This window comes from Oreochromis aureus, linkage group 1, assembly GCF_013358895.1.
Source record: "Oreochromis aureus strain Israel breed Guangdong linkage group 1, ZZ_aureus, whole genome shotgun sequence".
Taxonomy (NCBI): domain Eukaryota; kingdom Metazoa; phylum Chordata; class Actinopteri; order Cichliformes; family Cichlidae; genus Oreochromis; species Oreochromis aureus.
Window position 1 is genome coordinate 38,759,019 of NC_052942.1, and position 22,560 is coordinate 38,781,578.

The 22,560-nt window shown below is 41.8% G+C and overlaps 2 protein-coding genes across 3 annotated transcripts; both read right to left on the minus strand.

Annotated features, from left to right (window-relative positions):
• Positions 1-710: 710 nt before the first annotated feature.
• On the minus strand, positions 711-16,601 carry LOC116323367 (transient receptor potential cation channel subfamily M member 1-like). 2 transcript variants are annotated; one of them, XM_039613663.1, is made up of 22 exons: positions 16,467-16,601; positions 16,045-16,168; positions 13,429-13,501; positions 12,943-13,043; positions 12,606-12,770; positions 12,318-12,452; positions 10,830-10,880; positions 10,407-10,547; positions 10,216-10,245; positions 9,846-10,138; positions 9,443-9,671; positions 9,077-9,205; positions 8,860-9,006; positions 8,436-8,564; positions 7,240-7,491; positions 5,686-5,860; positions 5,265-5,285; positions 4,633-4,777; positions 2,456-2,661; positions 2,067-2,199; positions 1,431-1,807; positions 711-1,342 (listed from the first exon to the last, which is right to left on the minus strand). In XM_039613663.1, exons 2-22 carry the CDS (start codon positions 16,075-16,077, stop codon positions 747-749), a joined length of 3,561 nt encoding a protein of 1,186 aa, XP_039469597.1. In that variant the 5' UTR covers positions 16,078-16,168; positions 16,467-16,601; the 3' UTR covers positions 711-746. The 2 variants fall into 2 exon arrangements, with proteins under 2 accessions (XP_039469597.1, XP_039469591.1); XM_039613657.1 differs by lacking the exon at positions 16,467-16,601 and having other exon boundaries at positions 16,045-16,223.
• Positions 16,436-19,562, minus strand: LOC116323371 (transient receptor potential cation channel subfamily M member 1-like; the record flags this gene model as incomplete). The annotated part of the gene is made up of 6 exons (XM_039614993.1): positions 16,436-16,641; positions 17,263-17,434; positions 17,552-17,676; positions 17,774-17,987; positions 18,071-18,263; positions 19,480-19,562. Coding segments are annotated over 6 exons (966 nt in total), but the record flags the coding sequence as incomplete, so codon positions are not given.
• Positions 19,563-22,560: the final 2,998 nt, after the last annotated feature.

The following is a 22,560-nucleotide window of genomic DNA, read 5'->3' on the forward strand; positions in this document are numbered from 1 at the left end:
TCTGTATGAAACAAAAAAATCAGTCAGGTTTCGTTGTGTTTTGGCCTCAGTCCTGCACAGTTGCTATAAACTAATAAAGTAGAAGATTTCGCTGTGCTGCTGAGTTTAAAGACTTGCTGCAAATATGTTTTTAATGCAGACACAAAGAAAAGCACATGGATAACACTTGATGATCGTCTGATCATTGAGCTTCTCATTGAGGTAAGACTGTAATGTGTTTCCCTTAAAATATGAGTTGCCATTATGATATATGTTGTTGTGAACTTGTACTATGTGAATAAAACTGAATCCATTTAAAGGAAATTGTTGTACTATGATCATTACAAGAGTCAAAAAAGTAGTATTATTCAGGGAATGTTCATTGGCTAACGACATGTTAGTCACAAGCCCGTAGCCAATGAGCATGCGATCTCTTCAGTTTTCCTTTCTTGTGCTGCTTTCTGTCAAGATCATGTCAAGAGAAAATGATCAGTTAGATTAAAGATAGTATGTTTGTTGTAACTGGTTACATTTACTTTTTTTTCTGGAATTTAACGAACAAAATGTGGGAGCTTTGTGTTGGGCAGGAGGGGGGTGGGTGGGGCTGCAGCTTCAGGTTTAGCAGTTATTTCAGAGTTATTATTAATTCAGGAATACTGAAGCATTATGTTTGCTTTATTCATCTCCTGTGAGTTCAGAGCAGGGTTCAGTCCTTCAGGATGAACAATCGTCTGAAGAGTTTTTGGACCTGGCCCTTCACCGTGTTCTCATGGCCCCCCACTGAACGCCGAAACCAGATCTTTGACGCTGCTGGCTGTACGTGGTGTTTCCTCGTCCTCCTCCTTCTTCTTCTTCCTCGTCTTTCTTGGGTTGGCATTGAGACTCTTGGAGCGCAGCGTTGGATACATCTGGTCCTCCCCTACCAGCAGCTCCTCCTCCTCCTCTGCATTATTATTCTGACCCTCCTGTTCATGGCCTTGCAGCTTGGTCTCATCTAGTTCCTCTTTGGATTCCTTGCTGGTCATCTCAGTGGCCCAATTCTGGTCCTGCTGGCTGGGGCTATAGATGATGTTGCTTACATACTTCTTGTTGGAGGATGGAGAGCTGCTGAGGGTTGAAGAGGATAAATACTGTGTGACCTTTGACCTCTCCAGAGGGAAGGACACAGCCGCCTCCAGTCGGCCCTTCTCTATGGGTTTATCTTTGTTAGTGTCAGCCGAGTCACGTTGAGGTGAAATGGAGCAGGTCTTGGGGGATTTGATGTCCGGGTCACAGGGAGAGATCAGGATGTCCACGTTTGAAAGAGACTGAGTGTCCTTAAGTCCTTGAGCCTCCAGAGCTGATCCGAACTCTTTCAATTCACCTAAAAAGAGAAGTTCAAACAGAGGATAACCGTTTACCTTCATTCTTCTGATATAATGTGTCCAATAAAGACTCGTCTCTGGTCCTACCTGTTTTGGCTCTTCCCTCGCTGTTCCCAGCTTGCCGCTCTGGACTCTGCTGGACCCTCTTGTCGTTTCCCTCCATGTCTCCGAACACCGACGTCCTGTCGTCGTGCTCCAGCTGGTATCTGTACAGACTGTACCCGTCAGTGCTGTTGATGCTGCCTTGACGCAGCAGAGTGCCCGGCTCACACACGGACGATCCTCTGGAGTGCGTGCGGACGAGCTCGGCTCGGTCGACGCCCGCCAGCTTCTCCAGAGCGTTCATCATTCGGTTGGAGAACTCCTCCAGCTGAGCCAGGCGGAGGTCAACCGTCTGCAGGGATGCCTTCATCGAGTGTTCCCTTTCATTCACCTCCTCCAGACGCATGAACATGTTCTCCACCCTGAACACACAACATGAGTACTCAGGGCTGCGATGGCAACATTTCAGATTGCAGAGCAAGTTGTAAGTTTTGCTGTCTCACTTAAGTTTCAATTGCCGGCTAAACCATTACATTTTATAAATGAATAAATTGCTATAACTGTTTGTTTTTTTCTACATTTAACAGCATTTTAAGTACATTTTATTCAGTTTTAACATATCTATTTTTGATTCTGGGAGTTTTGGTCCTCCACAGATTGCACGCTGAGATAAACACAAACCTTTCAGACGTGACTCTGATTCGCTCGTTGTTAGATGACTGCTTCTCATCGTCCTTCTCTCTGAAGTATTCCTCCACACACTGTTCCTCAAACTCATGCAGACTCTTCAGCTCATCTGCATTCAGCACCAGCTCTGAGGGAACACAGCATTTTAAACTCCGCACACAAACACACGTGACTGCAATGTGTGCCTCAGACTGGTAGGGGTGGGTCTGATAGCTTGAGAAATACCAGGATTATGCTGTATTCATACAGAACCTTTAACCTACTTTAGCTTGTGTTAGTGATGTGCTTAAACATATTACATTTTTAGATATCAGATATCAAAAAAAACTGAACAGGATCCAGACTTTAAGTTCAGGTTCTGATTATGGCAGTCTCTGTCTTACGCAGTCGTCTTTCACGGTCGTCATACTCTCCACCCTCTGCTCTCCGTCTGCAGTGGCAGCACAGCCTCTTCAGTACGATGTAGATGTGGGGGAAGACGATTAGCGGCGGGGGCAAGATGGGGCGGTCATGGAAGGTCATGATCAGCTGATATCGCTGGAACTTCCACACCTGGTTAGAGATGGACTTCACCTCAAAAAAGGTGTTGCTGTGGAGGAAGTGGAGAAAATCTCTTAATTATCAGTTTATCATTATATAATCAGGTTTTCAAAGTTCAAGGTGAAGTTATCAACTGGAGCCATGAGCTAACTACAGGGTGGGCCATTTATATGGATACACCGTAATAAAATGGGAATGGTTGGTGATATTAAAGTCCTGTTTGTGGCACATTAGTATATGTGAGGGGGCAAACTCCTCAAGATGGGTGGTGACCATGGTGGCCATTTAGAAGTCGGCCATCTTGGATACAACTTTTGTTTTTTCAATAGGAAGAGGGCCATGTGACACATCAAACTTATTGGTAATGTCACAAGAAAAACAATGGTGTGCTTGGTTTCAACGTAACTTTATTCTTTCATGAGTTAATTACAAGTTTGTGTTGATATCTGGTGAACGCAGTAACCGGGTCATTGCAGCAGATTTCAATGCAAGACACCCTACGAGACCACCCATCTCCCATGCTACAGTTAGCAAACTGCTTGCAAACTGCAAACTGCCCCCTCACATATACTAATGTGCCACAAACAGGACTTTAATATCACCAACCATTCCCATTTTATTACGGTGTATCCATATAAATGGCCCACCCTGTAGAAATGGGTTTCTAGTTATTTTCCCTTCCCACCAGTTAATAGATTACAGAGACTTTTCCACACAGGAAGTGACATTCCCCGCCCTGGATATTGTTTTCAGTGCATCTCTACTGTACCTCTGTAAAGCAATTGAGGGGACACACTGCAGATCTAAGCATTTTGTCCTGACAAAATATGCTTATTCCTGAGTCTCCTTGGATGGAAAATTGTCCAACAAAATGATTTCCTCTCAAGGTCTTGATATAGACACAGATTTGTGATGTATACCACCAATAACAATAATGTTCCTGCTGCCAGATAGATACTTTGTTTCTATTGACCACACAACCCTTTGTACCAGAGCAGAGAGGTTAAACTTCAGAAGAGCTGAGGTCAAAGTTCATTTAAAGGCTTTGTTAAATTGGAAGTGTGTAAGAGTCTGCTTGAGTCTGAGTGATGAAAAACTTGTCATCAATGAAGTGAACATGAGGCTCCTTTTGGATGTGAGCATGCTCTACAGTCTGTCGCGACACTAATGTTGACAAAGAGTTTGAACTATAAGGGCACAAACAGCGTGTTCACCCTCCAGTGGGTTCCGAGCAAATAAGTGAGTATAAGGCCGGGATTATACATGCTTGTGGACATGAACAGCTGTGTACTTGGGCAGTAACCACTTGATAATCAACCTCACATCACTTGGCAGACTTTTGTCGACGTACAAAGTATGTTAGTACGGCAAAGTAAACAGTGCCATAATCAGCGGCCAAATGGTTTTTAGGACACAGCAGAATCGTTATTGAGTCCCGTTTGAAACATTTATAAAAGAGACTGAAGAAGTCACTTGGACGAGTGATGAAAACGCTACGTCCAGGTGAACACAATCATCATTTTGTCATTCGTAAAAGTTGTACTTCTGGTTTAGTTGTAGTAGTCTTGATATTAAACTTCCTTTGGTCATTTCCCACATTCTGGGATCATTCTCAGTATTTTGTCCTTATATTTTTCTGTTTCTCCTCTTTCCCCTTTTTTCACACTGAAACTAAACTCACTTCTTCACTGCATTTAACTTGAAAAATATGTCAAGTGTTTTTAAACTTGTTTTGTCTGAGTCAGTGTCTGCAACCCCTACTTTTCTTGTATCTCCAGTGCAAGTGTCAAGGCTTAATTGACAGTTGTCTACACCTTACAAGGTGTGGATAAAGGTATGCCTGAGGCTGGCTTGGGGGAGATGCCAGTTTTTGTCTTTGTGCTCTCTGGGCTTCATGTGTAGCTCGGTTTACAAACTGATTTAAAATTAAAATGTTGTTTCCTCTTTATGTTGTGACTTTTAAGCCAAGACGGAACATATGTTACAGCTCGTGTCTGTAATGACTACTCGGTGTACTGACTTGAAGACGGCAATGAGCAGGTTGACCAGAAGGATGTTGGCTACCAACAGGTAACAAGCCATGATGGCGGGGGTGAGCCAGGCTCCAGGGATGCAGGGAGGAAGCTTCTTCCCATCTTCATCATATAAGTTTTCTCCACATGGAGCTGAAACCCAAATACACACACACGTGCACATGCATAGACTTGCAGCACTCATTAAATCTGACATAAAGGGTAAAGTATAACAATGTAAAAGACAACATCAAGCAACAGCATTTATGAGAAACTGAGCTTTAATGAGTGTTGCCGAAGAAAGTTTAAATAGGGTCTATAACACCCACACTCAGAACTTCCTTGTTTCATAGACAGCACTTATGAAATGACATAACGCTCATTTTTTGTGGAGGGTAGGTTAGTTATTTTAGCTGCTAAACTTGTTTCAGCCTATTCTGGTTCAATGAGACTGAACCGAAGGAAATTTAAAGAAAATCAATGAGTTTAAAAGCATAAATTCAACAAATGATGGTTAGTAGATAATACAACTGAGATTTCACAACACTATGAGATTAGCCTTGTATGATCTCAAACACACAGATGAGCACATTAACATTGACTGTTTGGTTTGAGTGGTTTAGTGCTTTTAGATGCTTACGATTGATTTCCATCGCGTAAACTGTCCATGAGCAGCAGAAGGAAAGAAGGAAGAAAAATAATCAGCTGAAAATCCTCAAAAAGTGAAGAAGACTTCATGTTGGAACACTGAAGGAGATAATGTCTAACAAAGGAGAGGAGGACAATCACAGTCGCAATGAACACAACAAATCAACTTCAGGGGAAAAAATAAAATTAGTTTGTAGTTTCCAAATCATTAATAAAAAGCATAAGTACAGTAAAAGTAAATACAGAGATCAATAAACTCAAGTGAATATATAAATGTCAGCTTGTCTCTGGAGGGAGAGGACAGCAGGGTGTGTGGACTAACTGATAGTTTACAGTGTGGAGGTTGAGGATGGGGTAAGGACAGCATGAGGACAGGGGACTAACAGCTGTCTTACTATGGATTCTAGTCTTACGGTCTATGGAGTCGGCAAACACCTCTCCGTAGATCATCCAGTAGGGCATGTAGAAGATGTTGCGGGCCAAACGCCACGTCGGCTCCTCATCTGGATGGAGGATGGCCTGCCGAGCTACACCAAAACTCATCAGCACCACCAGCATGATAACCACGAAGTACAACATGTCGATCATCTGGAGACATGTGGGAACATGAGACATTTAACCCAATCAACGTGGACTCTGTGACAATATCAATATTACATCACATAATCACATATAAACAATAACCTGTGTGCTTTCACTGCTGGTACCCTACATAAAGCTGATAATACAGTGTACATGTGGTTGTGTACCGTGAGCAGTGTTGGGAAGGTTACTTTTAAAATGTATTCCACTACAGATTACAGATTACATGCCCCAAAATGTATTTTGTAACGTATTCCATCAATTTACTCAATGAGAGTAACGTATTCTGAATACTTTGGAATACTTAATATATTGTCATGCTTTTTACAACTACATGAATGTACTATTGCTGTGTGATTTATTACTATTACTGAAGGCTACTCGCCATACCAATACCAACTAGATTTTTAAATCTTTATATAAAATGAGTAACAGTAGGGTGGACATTAGGTAAGGCTGCACTTTTTGCAGTGATCTTGTATAGAAAACTATTTCTGTATCATTAATATTGTAACAGACTGGGTTACAATATGTTTTCTTTTTGTCTGTTAATAATCATGTGGAACTGCACATGATTATTTGCAGCTAGCAGGTTGTTAATGCTATCCATCAAGTCTAAAAACAGCATGTTACTACGTGGAGATCCTGAAGGCTGCTCCAAAAATGATCAAATTATATTTTAAATATTTGTTCAATTCAAATTATTTCCAATTATCGTTGTTTTCTTAAAGAAATCTACTACATCATGTATAATTTTATGTCATGTGTAATTTCCATTGCAAATATTAATCACAGTTAAATTAAGAGGGGATGGCAGTAAAAACTCCGGAGCTGTGATGTCATCAAGTACACTGCCGTTCCAATTGTAGAATGATCGCGCTGCGTTCTCGGGAAGTCTGGACTCCCGTGTGAACTTACGAAGTCCGGACAAGCGAAAACGCGAAAACTTTATTAATCCCAGATCCCAGAAGAAAAAAAATGGTGGGGGTCGTACTCGAACTGAGGTAAACCTGCGCCCGACTGCATTAAATCACCAAAATTGGAGAAGGCATAGAGAGGGGATAGCCTAACATATGAAACCGGAAATGACCGCCATGTATTCTATTTATTTCAACAAAGTAACTGTATTCTGATTACCACCTATTTAAACGGTAATTGTAACGGAATACAGTTACTCATATTTTGTATTTTAAATACGTAACGCCGGTACATGTATTCCGTTACTCCCCAACACTGACTGTGAGGTACCAGTGCGTCACAGTCAATGCCAGACTGTGATTTCCTGGTGCCTTTACAAAAGGTTCTGTAACATTGCGTTGTCCTGACTGTAAGTGTGGTTTCCTGAATGAAAAAATACGATTGAAAACCCACACCAGGGGTCCTACCATTTTGCCGATCATCATGACGTAGGGCCCCAGGTATTTGTTTACTCCGAAGATGTCAAGAACTCGGATGTACCAGAAGATGATGTCGACGCAGTAGATGACACGGCCGTATCCCATGTACGGCTCAGGCTCCAGCCGCAGCAGGAACCCAAAGATGAAGACCGAGATAGCCACCAGGTCTGTGATGTTCCAGTAGTCCTCCAACCACACGTTGATCTTCTGCTTCAGCTTCCCAGGCTCGGACATCAGGATCTGACCGAGCAAGCGTTTTTATCCAGGTCAGAAGAAAAGGTCAGAAGTTCATTTTTCAGAGCATGTAAAAAAGTTACTGTACAACCCGTTTGAACTGTAATGATCTAAAAAGTTTCCTAAAATATCAATATTTCTAATGTAATTCAGTCTAATGCATTTCTAATGGAACAAAACTGTGTTACTATGGCAATCCAGCTCACACGGTTAGCATAACTACAGAGAGTGAATCGTTTTTGTTATCTGTAAGTAAGAATAAACAGTTCTGAGTTAAGGATCAAATATTGTGTAAAAGTGTAATTTGAAAAGAGACCCTTTAATATGAAATACTGTCACCTGTCAGGCAGCAGAAAAGCTTTATAGGAAACTCAGAGGATTAAACCTTTAGGTTCCGCCATTGAGCATAATTTCAGTTGCATTTAGTTACAAATGGTTAGTAAAGTGTAAAATTCTAATTAGGCAAAAATAAAACTTTCTTTTTCTCTTATTAGCTTTTCAGATCTCACCCTGCGCTCTGATCAGATTTCGTTTTGTCCTCACACCTACTGAGCTCATACTAAGTGTTACTGGCAGTTTTTTTCAGGCACAAATTTTGCTTTGCCTTTAAATTTTAATGGGCAATTTTAATGGCCTTTAGAGCAGAATCCAGAGTTCATAATAAGCTCACATTTGGTCTGAGAATGTAAAAAATAGACTTGTCAGACAAGAGCAGTGTCTGTGTTATATAACACAGTACTGGCATACCAGTATAAATTGCAACTTGGAGCAGCAGAGATGATGTTGTTCTTGCACACCTTCACAGACTGGAAGAGAACCTGATATGGATCTATTTAACCATAACACCTGGGCCAGTTTTTGTGTAGTTAGGGACTGAAATCTGAATCTGCTGCTGAGTGTTACAGAAGCAGGCGGGGTTAACAAACAGCCAAGGTCTGTTTGACGTTTACCTGTCTGAATTTCTCCAGGCCCAGAGTGACGATGTAAGAGACGACGATCCACTCTTGCAAAGATGGCCACCGCTCCATCTTCACCAGGATTATGTAGTTATACAACATCAGATACACCAGGTATGAGATCTGACATAGATAAAAAAAAAACACAAGGATCATAGAATCTAAAAGTAAAAATTCAGCTTCTGGATTTACGAAGGACATCTAGAATTGGGAACGTTTCAGACTCTTAGACCTCTGAGTCTTGATGTGCCAATTTTTTAAGCACGTAACATTGTCTGTTGCAGTTCTGTCAAACACGAAGTTTCAAGGAAAATATTCATAAATGTTCAGTCTTTTTATATCTACCAGATACTTATTTTTATTATCTGAAATGCCCTTTTATATATTTTTTATTTTAAATATTGAAATGTGCACTTGCCGTATTGAACCAGAACTTGGTGAATGGGGCGTTGTAGAACTCATAGATTTTCCTCCCGATAGGAACCCTCTTCCCGTGCTTCTTGTCACTCTCATTTTCTTCTTCATCTCCTTTCTTTGAAATAGCGTCAACATTAGATGCTGCATCCTGAAACAAAGTCTTAGTTACTCAAACAGTCTAATTTTATGCCGATGTTAATGACACGAATGTTTCATACCTTGTTTGACTTCTTGTCATCTTTAGTTTTTCCATCATTGCTTCCTTTGGACGAATGATGAGGAGCTTCATCCCCAAGACGAAAGTCCAGGAGCAGGATGGCAGGAGGGAAAATAATCCCTAAAATGACCTGGTTACAGGGCGAGGAGGGGACAAAGGTCAGGCTTAAGAGAATTATGTTAACGTATAGATGCCTCTCCAGTATTGCTGGGATCCCTCAGGGTTCTATCCTTGGGCCCATTTAATTTAAAAATTATATTTTAACTTGTGAAGTTCTAATGAACAAACTCTTAACTGTTTCTGTCTATCCAGTTTCTTTATTCTACTTTTTTCCTGAGAAAACCTTGTTGCTGTATTCTGCTGGTACCTTGAGGCTGTTGCTTTTGCCCATCCTCAGACAGCCCATCCACATGTCGGTCAACAGCATCTGGCTGCAGGTGTGGGCAATGAAGTCTCTGTGTTTGGCAGCTACAGCCAGTTTCAGACAGGTGGAGTTGCTCCAGTTTTTTAGCTCGTAGGTCAGGAGCTTCATGGCCACCTGCTCATCGTGTTTGTAGGATTGATCCAACAGCTCATAGGCCAGCTGACCAAAGTCCCTGCAAAGAAAAAGGCCAACGCTGCCATTAGGCTGCCTCACAGTGGACACCTTAAAGGTGGAAAACCAGCATGTGGCTTTAACAAACAGAACTGAGAAGGTTTAAAAGAGAACAAGGGCCTCACAAGTATAACCGAAGCTGAACATGATGTCCAGGATTGTGTGTGGCACTCACTTGGAGTTGTTCTCCAGGTCCTGATAGATGTCATCTACCAGCTCGCTTTGGGAAGACTCGTGAGCCATGGCCTTGTAGAGCTTGCAGGCTACTAGAGCCTTTGCCATGGCCTCCTCCCCTCGCTGCCACAGGAACAATGCCATCTTTTGGCGCTTCATCAACACCGCCCACACCATCAGTTCATGGAAGGGGTATTGGAACCTGCTGACTTCAGGGTCATCTACATCAATGTCGACTTCCTCCTCCTTCTTCTTGTTCTTCTTTCCCTTCCCCTTTGGGCGGGGTTCATCATCCTACAGAAACCAAACAGGTCAGCAAGTCTTCCTCTCAGAGCAGACCACCTTTAGTTTTCAGATCTACATATACATACCTCCATACCAAGGAGCTTCAGCGCTTTGGGCTGTAAGGACACAAGATGAAAATATGAGTAAATATAAGAAAAATAGGATATTGATGCTACAGCAGATCCAAGGTCATTTCTATCAGGAGGGTGAAGTGATGTCTAACAGACTGAGCAGTGGTTGATCAGTGTGCCATCACAGCTCCACCAACTTTACTCACTCTTTTGAGGCCATACAGGTTGTTATACAGCGTCCTGAAACTCTTCCTTGTGTAATTGCAGCGGTACGCTCCACCCATCAGGAACTCCAGTACCAGTCCAATATCAATCAGTGTGATCTGGTAATCTGGAGGAAGATTCCCCTGAAACACATGATGCATCTTTTGTTCAGTCATTCCTCATATTTTCTTTGATTTGCTAGTTTTCTTTCTGCAGATGCAGCGTAGAAGAGCAGGTTTCCTTCAGTGATCAGGACACTGCAGGTTTATACCTCATTTTTAAAGGCCATGAACATATTTTTCCACTAATGATGTGCAGCTGCGGTTCTGCCCTGGTACCTTCTGGGGACAAGCAGCCTGAGCTCAAAGCATATAGTGCAGTTTAAATATTTCATGGACTCGGGGAATCCAGAGCACAGTACTCACCTTTTTGACATCTCGGACCAAAAAGTGAAGTGTGTTGGCTGGTCCCAGTTTCTGCAGAAACCAACCACAACACAAGGTGATGCAAATACAAACAGCAGTGGCTTCTCTGCTTAATACAATTTATACAAATTAACAGATTCGCTTAGAGACCAGAGGACGTGATGAGCGGGATGCACGCAGACAGCAGCAGAGAGCTGTTTTGTAATCTGACAATAATGTGGCTAAACCATTGTTTTAAGAGCTTTTATGTCTGTGGATCAGAGCTAGATTAGAGACAGCAGCAGTGATATAACAGAAGAAGGACATTAAGCTGCAGAGCAACGTGTCAGCGAGAGTAAAGTGGTTAGAGGAGAGCTTTTGTTTTGTTAACAGTTGTCCAAATTTTATTAAGATCAAACAAGCATGAAGGTATTATATTACAAGGGAAGAGTAACAAATGGTGAAGTAACCTGAAAGTGGAGCATTTTCTGCCTGATGTATATGAGCAGTGTCCCTGAGAGAATTAACATTTTTCAATGCATCATATAAAAGCAGAACTTTTTCTGCTGTGCAGTTTAATGTTACTCCCATATTCAATAAACCAGCTCTTCCATCATGTTCATCAGTTCAGTGCTGACATACCATTTATTTGGATAGTCTATCATTAGTGCTTGCTTGTTCACTAGTCTATTCTGCCTCGGTGCACAGACTTTGTCTTTAATGCAGAACTGTGATGGCTGGCCACATCCCCACTCTACTAAAACCCCCCAATGATTGATAATAAATGATTCCAATAACCATTTATCATCGTTTCATTTTCAGCCAGAGCCATTCTGTGTTCTTTGGTTCAAAAACAAGGAAATTTGAAAGTGGCCCAAAACTTGTGAGTGGCACAGTACACAAAAATATATAACTTATAGTGTATAACAGGATCGGGACATGGGCAAGCTTTTTGTCTTTCTATGTAAGTTTAACTTGTTCTATTTTGTCTTTCTGTGGATTTCTGAGAATTTCCCATTTGAAGCTTTGCATTACAGCATCAATAAAAAACAGGGAAACTGGGAAAAACCATTTGAATGGTGACGTAACATGTATTACCAGCAGGGTGTGCTCAAGCTCCACTGCAGCTCAGTTCAATGCTCTTCGAGCCACCAATGAATGAACCTGAGGTTTATGTGTGCATTACCAGCCTGCTGTGAGCACCAAATAATCAGGACTCTCACCCTGCTACGTCTAACATCTTAATTCAGGATAATCACACCCAGTTTAACATCACCATAAATCGGTTACTCAGTTTCATTACCCCCATCATAAAATGAGTCTGATGCTTTGTACTGGGTTTAAAATGGGTTATTTCTTTTTGCTGCTCATGGATTTTTATGCTGATTTCATTCAAGGTCATTTTTGATTTTTATTTATTATATCATTCTTGCAAAGAGCACTTTTTTCTTTGTAAATCAGCTATGACTCTGCACTCGGGAGGTGTCATGTAGTAGGTCGTCCTCTCACCGTGTTGTACAGCTCCTCCAGACGGGGGATGGTGAGGAAGTGGTGGATGTTGACGCCGTTCTCAATCAGAAGTTTAACAAAGTCGACCCTGTCCAACACCAGGGCGTCCATCATGGCCTGTTCCAATGAGTTCACCTATCCCACACAAAAACACCATCATCACAATCATTCCCCCTGCCACCTGCTTCTGGATCACAGATTTGCCTCGATCAGTCAGTGATGGTCACTGAGTGGATGCTGGTGGTGGCTATTCAAGATGATAACATCAGTTTTAGTCCAGTCTCCTACCCAGTTGAGCAGCTCCAGTTTCCGAGGGTCCGTCTCTTCAGGAGGTTCGGGTTTGCTTTTTCCTCCTTTTCCCTTCTTCCCCCGGGGTTTCCCTTTAGCCCCTCCTGCTGATGGTCGCTGGGCTACCGGGCTCTTTGGACGGTCAGAAGGTGAAGTTCGCACAGGCTGAAACAGGAAACAAACGCAACTGAGGAATCAATAATCCACACACACAGAAGTAAAAGACAACTAGGCTGAGGAAGCAGACAAATGATGACAGAAAAAGGTTTCTCTAGAAAGAAAAAGAAAGTTTACAGACTGACTAATCGATTGATAGCTGTTGTATCTGTGAACTCACAGGCCAGTGGAGTCCATACACAAAGATCTGACTGCGAGCAATGTCCACTCTGTTCCAGGCCAGAGCCAAGCTCAGCTGATCAGACGCAGAAGCATTTGTACCTGAAACCAGGAAAAAATCAACTGAGCCTCAGTTCCGCCCCTACACAGACATGTTTTGGGAATAAATATTAGAAATACGAATGTGTTGCTGTTACATTGACCAATTAAACCATGTGAAATCACCGCGACTCCATATGCTCGAAGAAATTATCTGTATTGCCAGCAACATGTGGCTTTCATGACACTCATTACACCAAATGTTCCATTTTACGTGGAGAAAAGCATCATTCTGACCTACTAGAGAAATGATCCTGAACTGAAACGCAGCCCAACAAACATTTCTCTTAGGCAGTCATCTGTCTAAACCCTAAAATAGGATGTTACCTAACACAACAGCATTAACATTATTGTGCTTCTCCTTCTTAAAACCTTTTCACACACCAACCTTTGAGCAGAGCTGTGAGGATGGACATCTCAATGTCCTGCTGTCCCTCTGAGCCCATCCTGAACACTGTAATCTACACAAACAACAAATAAAATAGCACAGTGAACAACACAAACCACACCAGACACCCAGAGCCTGAGAGGCAAAGCTCAGGGCAGAGAACACTATAGTCAAAGCCGACTGAGAACCGGTCCGTTATGGCTCATCCGTCTCAAATCAATGTGCATCTTCTGCTCGGCCAGCTCCAACTTGCATATAAATCTTATGGTGCAAAGATTGGACACATAGATTGATTACTGTGACAATTTAGCTTCATTTATCAAATATTTTTCAAGATTCTTTCTTTGAGTCAAAATAAATTAATTTAATGTCAAAAAGAATTGTGCATGCTTTATTTAGCATTTTATTTAGCATCAAATATTAGACAAGAGACCTTAAAGTTTTCATATTTTAAATATCCAGTACTCATTCATTTACACAGTGACATTTTTAGCCTTTTTGAGATGTTCATGAAAAATGGATCAGCTGATCATTGAAAGGATTCAAAAAGATCTTTAAAGGATTTAAAATATATTAAGCAAAAATTTCACAGGAATCATCATTTATGTTCAAACTATGGACAATAACATTTTTATGCAAATTGGAGACGGTCAAGTAGGTCATAAAAATGTGATGATTTGAGACGGAATAAGGCATACGTATTCTGGCAGTCAAAAATCTGTACCTGTTATCTCTGAGTCTCCAAGGATCTATTTCCTTTGATCAGATATAAAAGTTAGCAGTTATTATTCACATATGCAGAGTTGGATGCAGACATTAGATGTAAATGTGATGAAACTGTCATAATTCCAGATCTAACAGACGTTGGCCTGGATTTATGCAGCAGGTTAGGGTCTGAGCAGCTCTCCTGCAGAGGTGGTGTCCACCCCTCACACCACTCAAGGAAAAACAGCAACCTGAACACAAATTTCTTGTGACATTTGCCAATAATGTTATTTTTATTTATTTATTTTTAGATGCAGGCTGTATCACGTTCAACTTTCTCGATGTGGACTCTTAATCAGCACTGATTGTGCATCTTTTTTTATTTTATTTAAAAAGTCCTTAAATTAAAGACAATATGTCATCTGATGACATCCTCTAATATATGCCAGCAGCATCAATCCAGCCTACTCATGAGGAACCCGTTTGGTTTTTAAACCCCCTCATCTGGCTATCTCAGCTAGACCATGGAGCGTCACTGAAAATGACATTGAAGGATTCCCAGTGTGGTACAATATGAAGGACCCTCAGTAAGTGTCAGTAAAGGATGAATCTGGAGTCAGAATCTGTTGTTTGGACATGTGCGGGAGGTTTTCAGATGCTTTGCACTGGTTTTTCCCCCCAATCCCATCTGTATTCTGTTGATTTGGTCTTTGTGCTTATTTACTAATTGATTTACATTCAAAAGTCAGGTTCTTCTCTGGAAGAGATTAATGCAGAATGATATCCTCACTGGAAGTCAAAATCTGAACATAGGCATTTTCATGTGTGTGACTTACATGAACTTTATTCATTTTCCTCATGTTTCTGACTTCAGGTCATGTCTGCAGACAAACGTGTGAACCTGCAGCCAAGCAATTTTAATCTGACAGCAGATCAGTTTAAGTGAATTGATGTTCAGATTTTTAAATTTATGGGCAGCCTGCTGCTGCAGCTGTTCTCTGGAAGAAGCAGAGGATTGTGGGATTAAATAAATGGTGGAGGGTCACAGAACAATCTCCACTAAGTGCAGCAGTGTCGGGTCAAAGGGAAACCCTTCATTGTGCTAATGTCACAGTGAACAGGTTTGTATAACATGAATTTGTAATCTGCAGAAACCGTGTCCAACCAATAGTGTAGGTTAGCTTACCACAGTTACAGATGTCAGGTTTAAAAGAACTTAAACCATTTTTAAATTGGAGAAAAAAACAACAAAAAACAGCACGCCACACACGACCTGTAAAAACCCAACTTACGAAAATGTAAAGCTGCTCTTCTGAACTGCACAGGACTGAGCTTACGTCATTGCAATCTTCAGAAGTGTTAGCTTGTTTCAGACAGTGTTGCTTCAGAGACTTAAGCCATTGTTCTCCAATTAGCACCAACACTTGTGCACCTTGATATGTAAGGTAGCTCACCCTGGATGCTTTCGGTCATCAGGCCTCTACATGGCTTTAATTCTTTTGCAGGGTTGGACTGTTACAGGACACCCTGCCCTACACAGTACAAAAATAAATGGTGCATAGCCAAGACAAAGGAAAAATAAAGAAAATCTGGCACAGACTGTTTAATTTTGAGAAAAGCTGATGCGTTTCAGCATGAACTCCAATCACAGTGGGTTGTTGTCTTTAGTAGGTCTGCAGCATATTCATGCACTCCTGAACCGCTCAGATCCAGGCAGGGATTATTTCGTCCCCAACAGTAACACAGCTGACTGTATGAAAGCAGCAGGGCTGGTTTGTGATAAATGACAGAGACGAGATGGGTTGGGACGGAGATCAGGTTTATTGATGAACTGATGAGGACACACATGACGGACAAATGCAGTTATGAAAAAAAAAAAAACTGAATAATTTCCATTTGCCCCCAACCTACCAGAGCTCTCTTCTTCATGCACTCCATCACCATGAGGAAGATCTGCTGTGCCTGGCTGCGGCTGTAGTTGAAAGTCTTCTGGATGGTGACCAGCAGCTGGTCTTTGACACTCTCACTAACCAACCTGTGCAGGAGAAACATCCAGGTAGCCACATTAGCATTAAACTGAGGAAAGAAAGGGGTACAAGGATAAAGATCTTACCATATTAAACCTGGAATACTGAGAGTGTCTTACATGATCTGATAAACTGAATTCTTAGTAACTGTGTATTTTATAATCAAATATGATTTTGTACATGACATTGAAGTTAAATTGCCAGACTAATCTGTCGATGACAATCCTCAGTGACTGGATCAATACCATTACTGCCACCCGGTGTGATGATCTGGTTAAGCCTGGCTTTTACATTCGTTCAGCTCACCCATCTTCCTCGCAGTATCTGTGAGCAAACGAAAGGATGTCTGAAGCTCGACCACTGCCATCACAGACCACCACTGGGACAGGGGGCTCCTCCTTCAAGCTCTCCAGTGCGATTGAGATGACATTTGGACCACCTTCTACGATTAGACAAACCACTGGGACCCCCTGACCAAGACCTGAAACCGCCACACACACAAAAAAAAAAAAAAATTAAAAAATTAAACTAGTACTAAGGCTAACTTCTATCAACATCTGCAATTTAAACTAATGACCTTTAGCATTCAACTATTAGCTTTAGTTGCACCAATTTGGTTTTCCTTTTCTGAAGTATCACTCATTCACACAGAGCAGCTTTAGCATCGCTGAGCCACCCACCAGAAAACTGCTCTCATGTATGATCTTCCACCTTTATGCAGGACCACTTACCTACACCCAGTTCCCCTTTCATTCTGGAACTACTTTCTGTCCATGCATTGTGCTCAAAGTAACTAAAAATTGTTTTAAAGACAACATTTCTGCCACAAGTAGTAGTGTGAAACAGCCTGCCTCACTTAGACTTACCTGACTTGATAGTTAAGGTTAGATAGAAAAAAGTCTCGAGTTTCTGGTCATTTATGGTGGCCTCATGAAGTGAGAGGTGACAGCTGAGCTCCCCTTTGCTGTCCCTGCCTTACAGAAGCTCCAGGCATAGGATGACAAAGGGAAACCCACAGGTCACACAGATTGATGGACTGATGAGCTTCAGACTGACACTAAAAGCAGTTGTGTATTTTGGGTAGGTCACATGTTTGACTCACGTGTGTTGATTTTCTGCAGAGAGATATGCTTCTCCAGCTGCCGGCGGAGGCGAACCTCAGCGCCGTACTTTCCACACGTCCCGTTATCGGCAAGGATGAAGTGGGAGTGGCTGCTGTTCAGGACTGACAGCTTGCTGAGTGGGTTGGACATTGTCTGATAAGGCCGGGTCACCTAAAACATGAAACCATGTTTCACCTAAGTGAGGAACGACACAGTCTGCTGCCAGGTGTTTTACTCCATAAATATCTGCAAACACTGTTGGCTTAGACTTAGTCTGGTTTGTCTTACATCTCTCCCAATCAGGTCTTCTTTGTTCTCCACAATCCCCCATGGTGCAATCCCAATAGCACAAACTTTCCCTCTGGACTTCGAAGAATGGTCTTTCAGAGCATCGCCAACATGGCGGATAACTCCTGGGAGGCGGGGGCATGATATACAAAATGACTCTTTTTGATGTCAAAGAACAGGAATGGCATCAAGTCATCTTCACATAAAGAATTAAGGCTGTACCTGTACTGACTCCTCCAGTGAAGATCCAGGCTCCAGTGGTGACAGCAGCTTTGATCAGCCCTTTACCAAAGACCTGCTTCAGCTTGGGAGGCAGGTCAAAGTTCTGGAGGCCTCCATGAACAGAGATGAGTAGCGTGGGAAGCTCCAGCTGCCAGTCCTTCACCATCAAGTGGAGCAGGGAATCTGGTTTGGAGTCAAAGGAGACCCTGATGTACTGCAGGAGGGGGACAGGAGGAGGAAGGGGTGTCAGTGAACGCTACAGAAGCAAACTGGCGTGTTACTTCTCAGGCACACTACCATGGCCTTGTTGACATGTCCTCCTCCCTGAAACTCCAGCACCCCGTAGGCATCAGTGGGGGAGACCTGGGTGTGTTTGAGGGCACTCCATCTCTCCGTAGGTTGGACTTCCAGCTGGACCAGTGGGGCCCCATCCTCTTTGGCCCCCAGAGGGATGGCGGTGTGCTGTGCCACCAGCTGACCACAGCTGCACCTGAACAAAAACAGGAGAGCAGTACAAACAGGTTACAAACACTGATGTTCATTTTCATTTACTGCCTCAGTGTGCAAGATAACTGTCGCACTGAGCAGAGTGGGAACTGTCGTGTCTCTGCACTTACAGTTCTTGTCATTTCTACTCTAATATGACGAGATGAGAATCTATCATTTCCACTTTAATCGTTTTTGCTTTTATAGGATATCAACTGTGCAGACAGGCTTTCATTAAATTGCAGGAACTAAATATTTTATGCAGCATTACCACCATTACAATTACTGAACCTGAAGTTAAACACTTTAACAGTACAGATTCTCCAAGAATTCTTCATAGCAACACAACTTATGTTATAAACTGGTGGTCAACTCGTTTTTACCATCAAGCTCGTCTCATTTGTCATTTAACAGACATGAGGTCATATGACTAAAGCACATAATCAACAGTGAGTGACCAGTCACATTACACTGATCAAATGAAGCGATCAGTGTAGACTACAGAGAAGCAGCTAATAAGGATACAGAAAGATTTCAGTCACTGGAAAGCTTTTTGGCTCCTCTGGAACTTGAGTTGCTTGTAACAAAAACAAGTTAAAAAGCCCCACTCATGGCCTCAAGTACGACACAATTACAACACTCAGGCAGACGGGAACTATTCCAGAAAACCAGCCTTAATTTACATTACACTCAAAAACCCCAACACCAACAAGCACAAGCTCAGAGCCAAGAAGACACAGAGGCTAAGGTGAAAGACTGGTCTGTTTATATAGATGAGGTCATCAGGCAAGCGGAGACAGCTTAGAGAAAAGGGACACGGGTGAAGACAATAAGGACAACCATTAAGGATGAGCTCAAAGACACAAAAGAAACAACAAAGGAAAAAATGAAATAAACTAAACACAAAGGCAAGAAAACAGAAGCTGGAACAATAGACCAAAACACAAAAAATACAAAGACCTAACTCAATTATTAAACTCCAAAAATAAAAAATAAAGGTTAAAAAATATAAAAAGAAAAGAAATAACACAACAAACCCCAGAGCCTAACAAGTTGTAATTATAGCTGCATGAGGAGGAGAAGGAACAGCTGATAAAGATCACTTGAAAGTGACTGAACACACCTCGTCTCCTCGTTCATAATCATTCTGTCCAGTGAGAGAAAATTAAAAAGAAGAGAAAATTCTCTCTCTGAGGTCCTGCACTCAATTGTGTCGTTACCTGCTGGGGTCTTTGCTGGGAATGATCTGGATACATTCCCTCTTCTGGAAGGTTCTGTCAATCCAAGCTCTCTGGATCTGAAAATATGTGATTAAGAAGAAACATGAGGATGATTCTGCTTCTCCTTCTTCACAGTAACAAAGTAGCAGGTTAACTGTCATCAAGAAAAACATGAAACCGAATGTCCGAGAAACACCTGCTTCCTTTCATCTTCAAAGGAACTTTAATTATTAATTTATCAAATTAAACTTCACTCATCCAACACAGTGTTTTTTTTTTTTAATTTAAGGACTATATTTTTTCAACTCTACTGATAATTTCACATCAGCTGCACAGAGACAAAAGGCAAAGAGACTAAATCATTGATCTGTCAGTTTGATCACAGAAAATGATTTATTCTGCTTTTCCTGCTGTCAATAATAAATAAATAAATATTTAGTGGTTTATTTTATGTTGTTGGGGCATCCTAAGGTGGATATTGTAGATTAAATATGTCTCACATCAACAAGATTACAAGATAAACTTAGTCAAGGATCAGAGTAAGTTTTTATAATAAAAACAAAAACTTTATTCAGTCACTAATATAGCAAACTATAAACAGGAAGTCAGCTGAGCGTGTCAGTGCTCTCTGGGCTGTGGTTCATTCTTGTTCCTGTGTTCAGCTGCAGAAATCAATGACTCAAATGAAACACCAAACTGCTCATGTCTGAATATATCTGGCTAATTTCTGGGAGAATGGAGCTTTCCATTCCTTTATGCACCCAATCCTCTTACCCTCCGTCCTAATCCTGGAGCTGTACAGAAAAACACACGGAACTCCCCTTTAAAGCTCTATTTCCTGTGTGTGTTTAAATCCAAACAGCACTAATGACTGTTTGTTATTGTGTGTCTGCACTTTGTAAAATTCCTGCACTCTGGATGATGGAGGATTAACGTCCGAACGGCACATGAGCCTCAGCGGTATTGTCTATTTCACGTGAGCGATAACCCTCCACCATCATCATCATCATTATCTTTCCCTCCCCATCCTCCTGGCAGCTGAGGAAGAAGAGGAAGAGAATCAGGTAAATTCAGTGATTCATCAAGCAGCAAACGTTCCGTAGAGAAGGAAACCAAAGTCACCGTTTCTGAGTTTAACTTTAAATGAAACAAAGACGTGTCAGAGAAAATACTTCAGATGTGAAGAAATCACAAAAAAGGGCATGATTTTCACATCAGGATGTGTGTGAGAATTCAAATGTAGCCCTCAGTACAAGTGCGTCTGATGTCCAGTAATGCCAACATTAGAAATTAGAAAATAACTTTCTAATGTATGCTGCCTTATGTATGCTCTAGCCAGGCAGTGCCCACACCTGCAGCAAACTGAGTGTTTCCAGTAGTAAAAATGCTTCTCAGAGAGCTCCATGTGGGAAAAGATGACTTTGTTCCCAGTCGGATTCTCCCCACATTGTCCAGAGTTCCTGTGTGACAGCAGCTAGAGGGAAAAATGGTTAAATCGAAGTGGGTGAGCCATTACCTCTAGCTAGGATTCTGGAGTTGTTTCAGCCTGCAGAATAAAAACCCAGGAACCGAACCAATCCCAAAAGGTTCTATCTGTTCGTTTGGACGTAACGTTTTCAGTGGGAGAAACGTTTCCTCAGTTATCCAAGTGACTTCTTCTGTGTCAGCTGACTGCAGGTTTCCCCAACCTTATAAACAGTACCTTTGCACAATGACTGAAGCTAGCACCACTGACTAATGATGGACTGCAACTGATGTGTGGCAACTGTCTGATTTTGTTTTTTCAAACCCAGAAAGCACCTCGAAATCATCCAGCTGCAATGAAGGATGTCAACCTCAAGAATAGCCAAATTTTTATGGTGGACAAAATCTTGCTTCTTGTTCGTTTTTCTTCAGTTTTTTCAGTGTGTCGAGGTTGTAAACACATTGACAGGGATAAACCTAAAAAAGTACTTTTTAGTCATTTTTTTAAATTAATCTTTTGAACAGATAAAATAGATTTTTTGTAGATTCGCTCTATTTTTATCCACTTTATGAATATCATTCTTACAGAATCTTTCAGAAACCAACAAACCTCTCAGATGCTTCATGTTCAGATCGGGCGAAGAAGAGTCAGAAGTCTGTGTGGACACCAGCAGCAGCCCTCACGTCTACTCCAACGTCCAAACATCTCACTCAGTACTGAACCTGAAGTGAACTGCAGACCCAGCAGCTCTGTGAGCTCCCACTGGCTCTGTTAAGACCCTGTGAGGACTTCCAGCTCTGCGAGGACCCTGTGAGGACTGGGTCTGGGTGCAGCTCAGCAGATAAGAAAGGAGTTGACTTTATGCAACTGAGCAAGTTCATGTGACAAGCATGTGAGGCAGCAGGGCTCTTTGTTCGACCCAGTCTCATGACTCCAGGCCGAGGTAATCCTTCTGGGAGTCTCATGACCCATCGAGCTTCAACACAAGAGCATTTTCATGAGCTGCTGGAACCAGACTCAATAAATCTGCTTTTAAAAATCCCCCAAAAACATAACCGTCCAAAACCTCCCAAACCCTGATCCTCCATGTGCTCAGCTTTAAACTGAAATCTGTTGAACCTGCTCCCCCTCAAGATTTCGGTTTGTGTTCATGGAAGCTGAGTCCATCTTCTTTGGTTTGAATCGTTTTGCTTCTTTACTCCAGTTTTAGTTGCTTTTCCACCGCATCTCAGAGAGGAATTCTGATTGCTTTCCTTCACTACAGTCACCTGAAGAAATCTGGTGTCCACTTTAATTCAAGAGGGCCTCACCTGTGGACCAACCAGACTTTCTAACATTTTATCATGGCATGTGTTTCCCATTTTACCAACAAGCCTTTAGAACAAGCACCGCTGATATAACTGCCTCTGGATTCTGGGAAACACTCGTGAAAACAAAGTCTGCCTGCACAACAGACCAAAAACACATTTAGTTCATATGACAGTTTATGTGCCGGAGCAGATTCATTCAGATACTTTTCCCCGGTTGGTCCATTTTATGCTTTTTCATTCTTCATTTGCACATTCATTCCTTTATTAGAGATTTTACAAAAGCTAATTAAGCACAATTTAATTAAA